We start from the raw sequence: 16833 nt of genomic DNA, 5'->3' as shown, positions 1-16833 counted from the left end.
TTATAAATTGAAATTTTAGGATATGACTTGAACTTTTGTGGATATGAGTTGAACCTTTAGGATATGAATTGGACTTTTCGTTTATGAATTGAGATTTTGGTTTATGTATTGGAATTTTAGTTTATAAATTGAAATTTTAGGATATGACTTGAACTTTTGTGGATATGAGTCCTTTAGGATATGAACTTTTAGGATATGACTTGAAATTTTAGGATATGACTAGAACCTTTAGGATATGACTTGAACCTTTAGGATATGAATTGGAATTTTTGTTTATGAATTGGATCTTTAGATTATAAATTGAATTTTTTTTGGATATGAGTTGAACCTTTAGATATGAATTAAAATTTTGGTTTACGTATTGGAATTTTAGATTGCGGGAGGATTTTGTAGAAGGGGTTGATGGTAATATTAGACATGCAATGGAACTTCCACCAAGAATAACTAAGACACAGTACCTGGCAGAGTGTGCCTTTAATTGTTCTTCTCATTAGCGACAACGATGATGAGAAGGCAAAGAACATGTGTTTCAAATAGTTATGGTGTAGGTAGGAGTTTAACATTTCCTAAGTAGATAAAAGAAGAGGTAATAGAGGAATTCTATACTTCAATTTCCAAGAGGAAAAGGAGTTTAATTGGGAGTGACAAGGTTGATGGTGATGGAATATTTTCCGTTGGTCGTGGCAGTTCCCATAAAACGGGGATCATAAGACTCTATGATGACAGAGATTATAGGAAGTTTTGTTCTTAACTTTCTTCCAAGTCTGATCCGTACAAGCTTAGTGGGATATTGGTGATATATTCTTCGGATTCAGAAGAATATATCACCAATATCCCATTAAGCTTGTACGGATCAGACTTGGAAGAAAGTTGAGAACAAAACTTCCTATAATCTTTGTCATCATAGAGTCTTATGATCCCCGTTTTATGGGAACTGCCATGACCAACGGAAAACATTCCATCACCATCACCCTTGTCACTCTCAATTAAACTTCTTTTCTCCTTGGAAAATGAAGTAGAGAATTCCTCTATAATCTTTCTTTTATCTACTTAGGAAATGTTAAAATTCCTGCCTATACCATCTCTAGTTGAAACACATGTCATTGCAGTCTCAACATCATTGTCGCTAACGAGAACAACAATTGATCAAAAGACACACCCTGTCAGCTACTGTATCCAAGTTATTCTCTGTATCCAAGTTCATCCCGAGTAATAGTACCATGAGGATAATCACCAAAGCCACCGGACAGCTTTATGATGCCAATGAAGCAAGATGAGCTATTCAATGAAACTCGTATTGTAAAGAAGAAGAAAGAGACTGATTCAGAAAGGTGGGTCGAGGGTCGAGCCTCGACTATACATGTAAGTTTTTTACTTATTATTAAGTATTTTGATTTACTTTTATATAAATTTTGAAATATTAATTCAATATAATTTTTCTTATAGGTTCGCTTCAGAGCTGATGTGGGGGAATTCATACGAAGTCAGCCACCTAACGAGTCGGCCGAGGCAATCCAACTTTCGAACGAGGATGCTAAAAGAACACTCCTTGAGTACTTTATATACTTTGAACTAGACAATATAACTAGTTTTCGAATGAGCTTGTAATAAACATTAACTTAGTTTTGTTAGCTTAACGTTTTAGTTCTATTGATCTTTATATTTTGTTGCGTTTTCGTTTTAGTGTTGTTGTTGTTGTTGTTGCTGGCATAAAATGCCTGTTTAGGATATTTGGTATAAGCTGGCAGGTGGTGTAGCAGCCAAAACAGGCAGTTTCTGCCAAAAATATACCAAAAAAGCGACCAACTTTGGTGTCCAGTTGGTCGCTATTCACTTAAAAAAAAAATTCTGGTAATTTTGCGACCAAGGTTGGTCGCTTATAGTTAAAAAAAAATTAATTCTTTCCATTGGCGACCAATATTGGTCGCCCAATAAATAAAAAATTATAACATTTATTAATATAGCGACCAAAGTTGGTCGCTTAATATGATTAAAAATAAATAAAAATAAAACGTTATTTACATCTGGAGACCAACTTTGGTCGCCAAATATATAATATTAAAATATTTGAGCGACCAAAGTTGGTCGCTATATGCTTTACCCGGATAATTTGGTCCTTTTACCTGGGAGACCAACGTTGGTCGCTATTTAGCGACCAACTTTGGTCCCTAAGGTAAAGGGACCAGCTTAATATCGATCAGGCGTGGTTGGTCGCTTTTTGGTCACTTTTTGGCTAATAAGCGACCAACGTTGGTCGCTTTTGCTGGTTGTTTTTTTCCGGAATTCTAGTAGTGTAAGTATTACACATCCCAAGAGAAATATCCCTCACTTCTGCACCAACAGCAAAACCAACATTTCAATAATTTTCAACGCCCAATATTCCAACAACTCCAATATGGTTACCATCATAAATGACGTCAGGCATTTCACGATATATTTATGCAAATAATACATGATACAAAAAAAACAACATATAAATAAGGCTAGTTCTACCTATATGCTACCCATGTAAAACACATATGCGCCTTTGGATCACAAGGGATCCAAAGGTTATCATATATAAACCTATTGAGAATTGTTTCTTTATGTATTAGGCGATCCGGTTCCTGTTCCGGCTCCGTTCCACCGGTATGTGATTTTTGTACGGATTAATAAGTTTAGACCGTAACACATATTAAACTAATTTTTAAATGATGAAATTATGATGTTGGGGTATTACTTGAATGAAAATAACCTCAAATAAGAACAACACGCAGGTATTTATATATGCAGGGGGTTCGCATTTAAACCCAATTCTCAATGGGAGTCACCATTGCCAGGTTAGTACCCAATTCTCAATGCGAGTCACCATTGCCAGGTTAGTACCCAATCTCATTGTTGGACCTGAATATCATTGTTTTGTATAATACAGTCAGATTACTTACAGTGAAGTTGAATACAATGTAAAATAGTTAAGAACGAATATAGACAAATTAAATATAATGTATATAACCGAATTGTTGTTTCGATACAACTGAATTCAATATAGCGAAATTGAATACAATGTAAATATAAGAACGAATACATATGAATTGGATACAATGCGTACAACCGAATTGAATACAATAACATATATCCATGTTAAACAATTAGTAGCTACAAAATATAATTAATTAAATTATAGCTACGTCCAACGTTAAGCCTTGAAACAATAGTCATTTCTGAAAGTTCCGAGGACCAAGATCCCCTATGAAATATAAAAGATCATTCCGCTTTGTTCATCAACGAAGGCCTTAGTGAAAGGGCCAATCCCTTTTGGTTGGCAACTACAAGCCCTCGTCCCAGTGGAGCACTTCTGTCCAAAGTGTGTCAATTCAATTTTTGACATCTTTTTCTTCCGAAAATTATACACACACACACATATATATATATATATATATATATATATATATATATATACGATTCTTTCTTTTAGCGTATCTATAGTAAATTGATTGAGCTTATTCCCCATATTAATGTAATTGATATTTCTGGCCTGTCCAGCCCTAAAAGCCACAAGAAGGGCGATAGATAGGGTTAACCCTAGAGATGTGATGTATTCTGAAATTAGCCGGTCCATTGCTTTGATTCATTTTCTTTTCTTTTTCCGCTTCCCGGGAAAAGACTTGTCGGGAATCGCCGGTGATATATATATATATATATTATTTGTATATTTACTTTTTATATTTTGACTTTCCTTAATAAAATTTTTGGCTCTATGTCAGAAAGATTATCTTACCTCGTGAAGTGTTCTTTAGGACAAACGTCACTCTTTGCAATACCTATGAAAGCGAGACATACTTATGGAAACTTGTTGACTAATCTGTTCATCAGCGACTAATATATCATGTTCACGAGACATGGAGTATAAAGGATGTAACGAGAAGTTATTGTTTGAGGAGTGGAAATTGGACCAAGTATTATGTGAAATTTTAATAACGAAATGTTAGGATAACTAAAATAAATACAATTGATTTTGAGCTTGCCACTTAGGCTTTGCGTTAATAGGGGATCCGGTTGTGATTCTCAGTACACAACCGGTGTATTACTCTAATATCTACGGATGCAATATTATCTAAAGACTAAAGCTATACAATTCCACCTCCAGGTATTACTGTATCAGGTAAATTACCCTTGATAGGATCTTTTGTGACTTGGCCAAACTCATCAAGTATTTTCTTTTGCAGAATGAGAATCTTTTGAATTGGTTTCAGCGCATTTTTCCTATATTTGGGTAGAGAATTGCGCGCAAAAACTGAAAAATATGCAGATTTTGGTCTGCGAAAACTTAATAATGTGCAGTTTTGGTGTGTAGAAATTGAAAAATGTATGCAGAAATTAATAAAAGTGCAGATTTTGGTGTGCAGAAATTAAAAAATGTGTGCAGAGTGCAATATATTGTAAGGGTAAGTGCAGAAATTAAAAAATGTGTGCAGAAACTGAAATGTAAGTGCAGAATCAAGAAAAATATAGTGCAGAAATAAAATAAATTTGCAGAAACTGAAATTTAAGTGCAGAATCAAGAAAAATATAGTGCAGAAAATGAAAAATATGTGTAGAAACTGAAAATTTAGTGCAGAATCAAGAAAAATTTAATGCAGGATCTGTGTAGAATCTGAAATGTAAGTGCAGAATCTAGATAATTATAGTGCAGGAATTGAAATGTATGCAGAAACTGAAAAATATGCACAGAATGCAGAAAAAAGTGCAGATTGCAATAAATTATGGTGCAGAAACTGAAAATTAAGTGCAAAATGGAGAAAACTAATTACAGAAATACCAAATGCCAAAAGTTGAAACATGTAAATAATAAAAGTCTGAAAGCTTCATAATTGAGTCATACGAAATGAACTTAATTCGCTTAGTAGTCATCACATTACAAAATGAACTTGCGGCATTCCAAAATAAATCCTGTCATTACAAAATGAACAAAATGGAAATGACTGTCACATCTATGATGCTATGCAACTTGGCACATTTATGCTACTGGCCTTTTCTAACCTCAAAAGGGAATAAGAGGACCTTAAGATAGATGAATTTCATTACAGTGAAGTAAGACAAACAATATTGATATATGCATCTCGCCGGAAGTTTGTCACGAAAAGGGGCAGATTCTTGCGTCCAACTTGTTGTGTTCTCAACCATAATAGAGTCCAAAAATGAAGTGCAGTTTGTTGGTTCTGGTTCAACAACATTATATAAAGAGCAAGTTCTTTTATTGTGGCCAGGTCTACCACACTTGCTACAATCAACTGATTTTTGTTTTCTTTTTATCCTAGTCCTCGAGGCTCCAGGCTCATCCACTTCTTTCTTTCTTAATCTCTGTTTCTTTCCTTTCTCCTTTTTCAAATAAGAAGGTGGCAATAGCTTAGGATTAGATGATTTAGGCCATAAATCTTGCCCATTCATAGGGAATATGGTTGTATATGCTTTCCTGTATGTCTCAACCTTGTAGCAGTCGTGAACATAGTCTCCAATCTCATCTTTTTTCATCCATATAGCACAAATAGTATGTTTGCAAGGTATCCCTGATAATTCCCATTTTCTACAGCTACATATCTTGTTATACAAGTCCACAGCATAAGTATCATTTTCAGTAGACCCTAGGATCTCATAATTCCATGAGTCGGCTTTCGAGGAATATAACCAGAAGCTCCCTTCATGTATCTATGTAATTTCTTTTTTATAGTTGGACAAATATCACCCGAAGCCCATTTTTCAGCTTTATCCCTGTTGGTTGTAATCCTAGCCATGGGTATATGTCTTATGGTCTGCAAAAGTTTAATAATGGGTTTATCTCTAGCATCAAATTAAGAATCAAACTATTGAAGACCTCACACACATTGTTTAACAGCATGTTGCACTTAGAAAGTGGTGAGAAGTGAGATTTGGACCATTCACTAGGTAACTTAGTAGAAAGCCATTCGTGCGCTTCTTTATCCAATTCAAGTATCTTCAACATACATATATTAAACGCTTCAACTGTTGTTGCTCTAGCTGCTTCCCAAAAAGCATCTTTTAACGTATGACCAGGGAACCCAGACTTTTTGAAATTATTGTGCAAGTGTCGCGCACAAAACCTGTGAGAAACATTTGGTAACACTTCCTCAAAAGCTTAAGAAGGCCTTTTTGCTTATCTGACATGAATGTACAGAGATATTGCTCTTCTATTTCAATATCAATCATCAAATAGTTCAAAAACCATTGCCATGTATCCTTGCACTCCTTTTCCACAATGGCATAGGCTATAGGAAAGATATTGTTATTGCCATCCAAACCAACGGCAGCAAGCAACTGTGCTCCGTACATAGAATTTTTCAACTTGCAACCATCAACACCAACAATCTTCCTACAACCTGCCTTAAAGCCCTCTTTACATGCTGCAAAACAAATGTATAATCGTTGGAATCTAGACGGATTGTTAGGGGTCTCATTTGGTGTTAACTCCATGTAAATTGATGTTCCAGGATTAGATCGCACGATCTCATTGATATAATTCCACAACATGCTAAACTGGTCATTTAAGTTACCATCAATCAGAGAAATAGCCTTCTTCTTAGCTTTTCTTGCTTGACATAAAGATACGTCTGCTCCCAGCGCTCTACTGACTTCATCTCTAAATTTTGATGTCTTCCAATCTCTGTTTGATTTGATTCTGTCCATATATGTCTTTGCAATCCAACTGGATGTAACATTCTTATTCTTGACATTCCAACAAAAACATGTATGCTCGGAGTTGTAAGTCTTTATCTGAAAATTTGTATCCCTGTGCATTTTTGAAGCTAGAATTACCCACTTACAAGAGGGACGATGCTTACATCTTCCCCTTGCTCTTTCTGAATCATCCTTAATCCACTCGACCGTCCTTCCTCTTTTAACCTCGTGAGTAGTTACAGCTTCCTTAAACTTTTTTTTGTTTTGAAATACTTGTCCTAATGCTATCATAGGATTAGAGCCATCAGTCTTCGCATTATGCTTTGGAAAGTTAAAATCTTCATTAGATGCATCGCTATCACTTTCAAGCTTTTTTGTCACTAGAAACAACACAATCTGAGTCGCCATCTTCGTTTTGCATATGCTTTTGCAACTCTTTGCTAATAAACTCTCCACTATCATCATTTGTTCTCGTATTTCTGTTGGCATTGACATAAAATGTTTCAACAGAAGGATCAACATTTCTGTCAAATAAAATGTCATTTTCGTAATCTGAATCTTCAAACTCTCCATAATCGGACTCATTATCAGAATCACTATATACTGCTTGACTCTCGAACATTGAATCTGCCAATAAAGTAATTTTTGTTATATAATACTAAAAGAAGCTAATTTTTATATGTGAAACATAAGGTTCTTTCTTAAAAGTGGTCCCCTGCTGTTTTAACATGTAATTTTTTATGCCTTTACCTTTACGTTCATTTGTCCACAGCCTACTGTATATTATAATAAGGTATTATGCCTTTACTTTTACTTTACATTCATTTTAGAGGAAGAATATTAGAAGTAATGTCTATAAATAAAATAAACCAAGAAAAACTAAAATGAGATTGGACTTACTTTTTGGAACGTTGGTTAGGAGTGTATCACAAGTGCAACAGCGAGATTGTCAAATTTACACTGAAAGGTAGAAGCTTCACTCAAGAAGAAGTTGTTCAACCATTAGAAACCCTATCACAAGTTTCCCAAAAGTGGCTTTTTGTTCTGTCAAAAGGAGGAAGGAGGGAAAATTTTGTGAGGAAAGTGGGAGGAAAAAGAGAAGTCACGTGAGAGTACAAGATCAGTCAAATATAAACTTCAAATTTAACAGAAGGTTGTTTTTGGTCAACTTTTGGGAAACTTAAAGGATGTTCTAGGTTAAGTGAAATATTATAAGGATGTAGTGAAAGTTAGGATGAAACAAGAGGGACGATTTTGGTCAAATTCCCATATATTTCACAATATAAGTTATATTCATATTTTTGGAATATCATATAACCTAGCCTAACAATTTTTAATATAGACTTAATGTCTATATTTATAATAGAGACCTTAACATCTGTTAATGTTAAGGTCGACCAGTTATTTGGCGTCGACATATATAAATACCGGTACAGCGGTACTACATATCAATGAGAAATTTATTACATTAGGACTTCAAACGTTTTGCATGGAGTTCTTGGTGTAAACTATTGAAAATTTGACTAATTTGTCAAACTCCTCCTCCTTCGTCATACATTTTGTGATATAACTACAACATTATATCATTAGAAACAATAAGATTTTGATACCCGATTTAGCAAATACTCTTAACCCTATAAAGGCTATTAAGGATATACGTCAAGAACATAATCACTGCCAAAATCAATGCTAGATATACTTATATATATAGCACCGGCGAGTTTGCATTTTAAGTATTTGCACCAAAACAATCCTAATATACATTTGCACTCGATACAAGTAACCCAAGTTAAGAGACTGGTCAATTTATGGCTATTTCTCTTTTTGCTTAATCGAAGAAGGAGCTTGATATTGAATTTCTTTACATCTTATGCTCTAGTTTAAATTCGTGATTCAAATAGGTAATCAAAAGAGACTCTTGAATTTTTAATCAAACTTAAAAAATAGGGAAATATTTGCGTGAAGTTACCCTTTAGACCAAAACCATCATTTTATTCGTTGCTATTGTTTATCGTGCTTCAATTGGATTAATTACTGAAATTAGCGTTTAATCGAAAAAGAAACATTAACTTCAAGTGTAATCTAATTATCTGTTCAATTCGTGAGAATCAAAAGCATTATAAAGTGAACTAACTCAAGAATTGGATCTCGAGTTAATTATCTTGCACCTGTCTAGTCAATTACCCTTATTTCTCTCATTGATATTTCTTCGTTGCTCACCTGCTATTTTTTATGATCAAGAGTTAATTACTAAATTTTTAGTTGTTAATCGTAGTTGATAATCATCAAATCAAGTGTTAATTTTTCTGGAAAGTAATCAACTGAAGATTATTCGAACAAGGCTAAATAATAAAAACCCAACCATGAACAAGCAACAAATCAAACACACATTAGGTTTACACTCTAGGGTTGGGTCACAACCTTAGTGAGAATCTAGCTACTCATAGTAGGTATAGAAGAAAACAAAGAAGAAAACATAATAAAAATCATATTGAAAGATTAAATATGAAAACCCAATGTTAAATCACCAAAATAAAGTTGCCTAAAGAAGTAAGAAGAAACGGCCACAACACTTTGAATATTCAAAACTTGTTCTAATTTCGTGAAACTATTCTATTTATACAAAGTTGGAATTTTCGGACAAAAATGCCATTCCAGAGGTTCTGCGGCCGCACAAATCCATTTGCGGTCCGCCCTTTGCTTCAGTCTTGACAGAAGTTTAATCTGTGGACACACAATTCTGAAATGTGGCCGCTCTCTCATATTCTGTGGTTCGCACAATTCTGGGTGCGGCCGCCTAGGGCTCTTCTGCGGACCGCACATTTCTGAGTGCGGCCGCGTAGCTGACTTTTGCGGCCGCGCAGTAATTGTGCCGTCCGCATTTCCTTTAATCTTGAAATGATAACTCTCTTCTTATACCCCATGTTTTCGTACGTGAAAGTACGCCATAAGTAAATTGATAAAAGCTCGGAAATGAGAGATATTACATCCCGCATTTTTCGTATGTTAAAGTTTCGTTGTAAGTTAATCGATGTAAGTTCGAGAATGAGATTATTTTAAGATTATAAGTATTTTATGCTATTTCAAACAAGTAATGAGTAGATTCGTGAAGGTGAGAGGGTAAGCAAATCGAAGAAAATGAATTTCGTCGAAGTTTGACATTTTGGGATAAAATACGACCCGAGCTAAAATACCCGGTATTTATGGACTAGTACCATACAAGGTACCACATAGCCATGATAGTAAGGTGTATAAGGTGTGTTAAAAGTATCAACAGAACCAGCCCTTCGGCTACCTCACAATCACTCGTATCAGCCCCTCGGGCAACAACATGAAACAACAACAGCCCCTCGGGCAATATCACATCACACACTGGGTACCCGCGCTCACTGGGGGTCTAGAGACTCCGGAGGGGCTCCTACAGCCCAAGCGCTATCACAAGCCATCTCGTGGCATAACAAATCAGGCCCTCGGCCTCTCATATATCACAAATCAGTGTAACAAGCTGCGGCGCGCAGCCTGATAGTAGGCTATATAGTTGATATTTACACCTTAATATGACCATGCTTTGTTGTTGTTTTATAGGTAAAGTGCCAACAAAATGCTCTAAATAGTGTTCTTTTGTTTCGCAGGGAATTGAGGAAGCAACACAGAGTGTTTTGGAGGCGATAATGTGAAGAAAACGCCCACTCGAGAAGTACCCGAGCACAAAGGAGCAGAAAATGGCCTGGGCAAGAATTCCACCGCGACCGCGGTGGACCGCAGCGCGACCACGGTGGATTAAAATGTGAGGCGGTAAGGTCGGCTGTCACTGCAGTCGACCGCGGTCTACGCCGCAACCGCGGTGAACTGTTCACGCTGCTGGAAGTCTGGGGACTAAAGTGTATTTTCGGGAAAACTTTTGTAAAACCCTTATAAGCTCTAGAAACTCGCCCAAGTTGAAGTTAAGCTTGTTTTAGACTACTTTTGGAGGCAAGAACAAGTGTGAGAAGATCAACCAAACATTAGAGTTTTTCTATCTCTTTTATTTTCTTGCAATTACCCGTTATGAATAATTTAGTAGTTTATTCTCGTTTTGTCATGAGTAGCTAATTCCTTTGTCTAGGGTTTTGATGGAACCTATTGAAGGATGAACTTCGTGATTATGTTAATATAGTTTGCCAGTTTAATCTCTATTTGTTCAACTACGTGTTTGTTGTAGTTAATTGACAGGATCCTCAATTAGCTGTGCCTATTTAGTGTGCATAACTCGGGAGAGAGTGCATATTTAGGTAGTTGTTGAACAACATCACTCCCAAAGTATAAGAGGGATCTATAACTGCGGGTTTAAAGGCGGGATTAGGGATAACGAAGCCTTGGGTGTAATCTAAAGTGAGCTGTAATAAACAAATCCAGCTAGTGTATCTCGGAGAGTGCGTCTAGTAAATTATCGTGATTACTCGGGAGAGATTTACGGTAAAAGGAGTGCTGATGATTGATAGAGATATTTTGTTGAATCTATATGAAGCATACCCGGAAGGGATTCCATCAATAGGGGAAATCATAGCCTTAGAACCTTCTCATAATTGTTTACAACTCTAGCTTAGTTAGTTTTCAGCTGTTTATTTACTTTCAATCTTAGTTATTAGTAATACCATCAACTGTTATTTACAACGTTTGAGGAAGTTGATTCCGTAGAATTTAGTAAGTCCAACGAAAGTAATTGATAGGTTAATTCCCTGTGGGTTCGACTCTGGGCATAAATACTCAAATTATATTTGCAACGTCCGCGTGTCCTTTTATAAGTCATAGTTGGGCGTGACCACAGCCCGATCCCAAAACATCCTCACAACACAGGCCCTCGGCCTCTCTCAGTCGGAACTCACTCAAGCCCCTCGGCCAAACAGTAAAAACAGGTACTTGGCTCAACATAACATTTATAACAACAAAAGGAGTAAATAAAACCCGAGTTGTGAATCAGTGAAAATATAGCATGACTGAGTGTAAATATTACCAAAACAGAGAGGAAACAGTAATAAAAATCCCCTAAGGGTCCAAACAATCGGTACAAGGCCCGAAGACGACATTTAGCCCTAAATATAGTAATATTTGTCTAAAACACAATGATATTAAACAGTGTTCCGTCAAATACGCGACTTAACAACCATATGGGCCGGACCAAGTCACAATCCCCAATGGTGCACGACCCCACGCTCGTCATCTAGCGTGTGCGTCACCTCAAAATAGCACAACGATGTAAAATCCGGGGTTTCATACCCTCAAGACAACATTTACAATCATTACTTACCTCAATCCGGTCCAAACTCTAGCCCGCGATGCCTTTGCCTCTCGAATCGGCCTCCGAATGCTCCAAATCTAACCAAAACAGATTCATACCATCAAAAATATGCTAGGGGAACAAAACCCACTCGAAAATAACAAATTTACACCAAGCATCCCGAAATTGACCAAACCCGACCTCCGGGACCACGTCTCCGGTTCTGATAAATTTACAAAACTGGAATCCTTACACTCTCACGAGTTCATACTTACCAAATATACCAAAATCCAATCACAAATGACCCCTCAACTCCCTAGATTAAGGTCTCCAATTTCCAAGCCCTAAATCCCCAATTTTGCTACTAATTTCCATAGATTTCGAGCTTAAACAGTTAAAAACCATCATTGAAACAAGTTTAGGGTCCAAAAATCTTACCTCCACGAAACCCTCTTGAATTCCCTTTTCAATTTGCTCTCCCAAGCTCAAACCCGTATATGAAAATGGTGGAATAACCCAAGAATTCGCGAAAGACTTCATTTATATGTTCTGCCCCAGCTAAATCGCTTCTGCGGTCAAAATCTCGAACCTGCAGATCCGCACCTGCGGTCCCAGGTGCGACTGTGGAATCCACTTAACTGCTCAAGAATCGCACCTGCAATCAAAATCCCGCACCTGCGCTGTCGTAGGTGCGCTCGAACCACCGCATCTGCGGTTCCAATCTTCCTCAACCTTGGCCACATCTGCGACCCTCCTTGCGCTTCTGCTGGCCCGCACCTGCGGTCCCCAAGCCGCAGGTGCGGTTATGACAGGAACTTCAGCAGCTTCAGCTGTAAATTTCTAACTCCAAACTTTCCGTCAACCACCCGAAATCATCCCACGTGGTCTCGTACTGGGTGACTGTCATGGATCCCTGCTGGAGACGCTCGAATTGCCTCCGATAGGCCTCTCGCTGTGTAATAGGGAGAAACTTCTCTAGAAATAGATGCGTGAACTGCTCCCAGGTCAAGGCTGGCGATCCTGCTGGTCTAGCTAAACAATAATCCCTCCACCAAGTCTTGGCGGATCCAGACAAGCGAAATGTAGCGAAATCAACCCCATTGGTCTCAACAATATCCATGTTCCGAAGAACCTCGTGGCAACTGTCCAGATAATCCTGAGGATCCTCGGTAGATGCATCGCTGAAGGTAGTAGTGAAGAGCTTGGTGAACCTGTCCAACCTCCACAAAGCATCGGCAGACATGGCTGCTCCATCACCGGCCTGGGCTACCACACCCGACTAAGCTGCTCCAACTGGCTGAACTGCTGTAGTCTGAATCTGGGGAGCTACCTGCTCCGGAGTATGAGTAGCAGGAGTCTGGGCCCCTCCTCCAGCCTAAGAAGTGGCTGGTGCTACAGGAAGGAAGCTGCACGGGTGACACTCTCCATGAGGCCCACCAATCGGACCAGAGCGTCCTGAAGAACGGGGGTAGCAATAAACCCCTCTGGGACCTGAGCTGGGCCCACTGGAACTGCTGGGGCTGGGGCCGGAACCTCCTCGTCAAAGTCAACCTGAGGCTCCGCCACTGGTGCTGCTGCTCGGGGCTGAGCTCTGCCCCTACCTCGGCCTCTAGCACGGCCTCGGCCTCGCCCTCTGCCCCTAGTGGGAGCTGCCTGGGGCTCGGACTGCTGATCAATAGATGAGGAAGCGCGTGTTCTCGCCACTGCAAAAGAACAGAGTAGAAATTCAATTAGCATTGAGAAGCCAAACCGCACGACAAGAAAGAACAAATGTGACACTTTTCCTAACTCTGTAGCCTCTGGGGGATAAATACAGATGTCTCTGTACCGATCCCTCAGACTACTGAGCTTGTCCTTGAATTGTGAGACCTATGCAACCTAGAGCTCTGATACCAACTTGTCACGACCCGGATTTCCCACCTGTGTTGGGTTATTCTGGACTGTTGCACTATGGGCTATGCCGGAAATGCCACGGGTTGAGTGGCGAGGCGCGTCGGATTATGTTCTAGCAGAGTGGTTTATATTTCAAAGACCCAGCGGACGGCTGGGAAGGATTGCTTTTCTTAATTGGGCCTTCGTGATGGACGTCAGTGCAAAGGTTTCTGCCGTTGATTCAGTTCCGGTGTTTAGGGACTTTTCGGATGTGTTTCTTGTGGGCGGGCATATCGCCGGGCGAGGTTGTGGATTTCGGTATTGATTTGGTGCCGGGCACCATATCGGATGGCTCCGATAGGAGTTGTAGTAGTGGGAGTAGCAGCTTCAGGATTAAGGTCAATCAAAGATACTTATGAAGGTACTCACACACATCCATGCCGCATTACGCCGCCGCGCGAGAGCATTGGCGGTGTTCTGCCACGAACCACCGCCTACTATGTTGGCTCCATCGGTGGTAGTAGTAAAGGCGGAGAAATTTATAGTAATTCCTCTTTGTCTATCCCACAACTTCAATATTATCAAGATCAGCAGCAACAACCCCTCCATTATTCCCCTACTACAACTTTACCTTTAAATAACTTCAATGTTGGTTATTCATCCTTATTTTCAACTAATTCACTCCAAGAAAGAAGGTACTCGCCCTCCCCGTATTCTTCCTCTTTGGCCGGAGACGATGGACTTCTTCATGATATGGTGTCATCACAGATGAGAAGAGACACTAAAGAAGATTAGGGAAAGAGGGGCTTTCGTTTTATAATTCGTATTTTATTTCTTACGCGGTTAATCAATTAGAAACTTTTTTAGATATTGTATGAGGACTAGTTTAGTTAGCTTATAGTTAACCTTAATTAGCAAGTTCATATATAAATGGTGTTATTCTTTCATGTTGTAGAATTCTTTCATTGTACTTAATTAAATGGTTTAATTCAAGGATTTTGGACGTTCTTTGTATATCCAATTATTCCTAATTTTAGCTCTCACATTAATCTTGTTTAATTTATATGTACTATCTTATTGAGTTCCATGAGTGTCACCCGGTAAAGCTAAGGTCACCGTCTTGGTATGACAGTCCCAGATAGCGTGGTAAGGTGATAACCAGTCCATCCCCAATATAATATCGAAGTCAACCATGTCCAAAAGCAACAAATCTACTCGAGTCTCAAGACCTTCAATCACCACAATACAAGAACGATGGACTCGATCGATCACAATAGAATCACCCGCCGGTGTAGACACATAAACAGGAACACTCAATGAATCACTAGGCATGACCAGATACGGCGCAAAATAAAACCGAAGCTTCTCTACCACAAACCAGAACGGTACCTGCACCTCCACCTCTAATACCTTTACCTCCACCTCTAGCATCACTACCCCACGTCTAATACCTTTACCTTCACCTCTAGCATCTCTACCTCCACCTCTAATACCTTTACCTCCACAAAGCCTCCGAAGGCGTAGCTGATCTATCACTGGTCTGTACTGCTGCTCAGCTGAAGAAACGGTACATGACCTCGCCATTCGCGAAAGGATAAGAGTAGAGGTTTCAATTTAGCATTGAGAGAACAAAATCGCACGACAAGGAAGAATAGAAGTGAAACTTTTCCTAACTTTGTAGCTTCTGGGGGATAAATACAAACGTCTCTGCACCGATCTCTCAGAATCTACTGAGCTTGTCTGTGAACTGTGAGACCCATGTAACCTAGAGCTCTGATACCAACTTGTTACGACCCGGATTTCCCACCCTCGGTAGTCGTTATGGAGCTTACTAATATGAGCTAGGCAAGCCAATCATTTGAACGATTTAACTTTTTACCCATTTTATATTCTTTAACAATTACGAAGATATAACATTTAACAGCGGAATTTAACATAAGCGGAAGAAAAATAATAAGCTATCTAAGCATGAATATCTAATACAACTATTTGAGTCTCGACTACCCAGGACTGGTGTCACAGTTTCACAGACGGTCTAAGAATACTACACATAAAGGTCTGAAAGAAATAAATTCAACACTGTCTCTGGAAATACATGAAAGAAACAGGAAAGTAGATGAAAGGAGACGACAGGGCCTGCGAACGCCGGCAGGACTACCTCGGGTTGCCTGATGAATAAAATCCAGCAATCTCACTGCGGTCCGAAATCTACAACACTGGAGTCTGCACAAAAGAGTGCAGAGTATAGTATCAGCACAACCGACCCCATGTGCTGGTAAGTGCCTAGCCTAACCCCGACAAAGTAGTGACGAGGCTAGGACCAGACCACCAAATAAACCTGTGCAGTTGTATAATATACAGCGGAAAGTAAAGCAGAAATAAACAAATAAAGATGGGAGGGGGAAACATGCTTTGGGAAATAACAGATAAAGCAGAATCTCGAGAATTATCAGGAAACCAAAATTCAACTTCTAACAAGGATAAGGAAAACAAAGGCAGATTTCACTCTCGGTTCACAACTCGTTGCAGGCGTGCAACCCGATCCCATTTCTCATATCTTGTGGTAGGCGTACCACCTGCTCCCATTTTATTAAATCTCGTGGTAGGCGTACCACCCGCTCCCATTTTATTAAATCTCGTGGTAGGCATACCACCCGCTCCCATTTCATTAAATCTCGTGGTAGGTGTATCACCCGCTCCCATTTCATTAAATCTCGTGGTAGGCGTACCACCCGCTCCCATTTCATTAAATCACAGTTCTTCCAAATGAAGTTTACTCTAACAAACACAACAATTAATACGAATTCATAAGACAACAAGTACACAATAATTATGATTCACTGGGGAAAACAAATAATGACAAGTAGCAATAAATTATGGGCTTTAAGGAGCAATTAGGAAATTTAATATTAAGTATGCTAAATGTCAAGTAGCAATTAAGTCACATAAACATGTAGCAATTATAACATAAATGCAAGGCATATTGTTGCGCAAGGATACCTTGATCCAATAATAACAAGTAACACGATAAA

The 16833-nt window shown here is 38.7% G+C and overlaps 1 protein-coding gene across 1 annotated transcript; it reads right to left on the bottom strand.

Annotated features, from left to right (window-relative positions):
- Window positions 6037-6963, bottom strand: LOC109235068. The gene has a single exon (XM_019401072.1). The coding sequence runs from the start codon at window positions 6961-6963 to the stop codon at window positions 6037-6039; it is 927 nt and encodes a 308-aa protein (XP_019256617.1).

Source organism: Nicotiana attenuata, chromosome 1 (genome assembly GCF_001879085.1).
Source record: "Nicotiana attenuata strain UT chromosome 1, NIATTr2, whole genome shotgun sequence".
Classification (NCBI taxonomy): Eukaryota; Viridiplantae; Streptophyta; class Magnoliopsida; order Solanales; family Solanaceae; genus Nicotiana; species Nicotiana attenuata.
The sequence above is the reverse complement of the archived record's forward strand: the minus strand, read 5'-3'. Positions and strand labels throughout refer to the sequence as shown.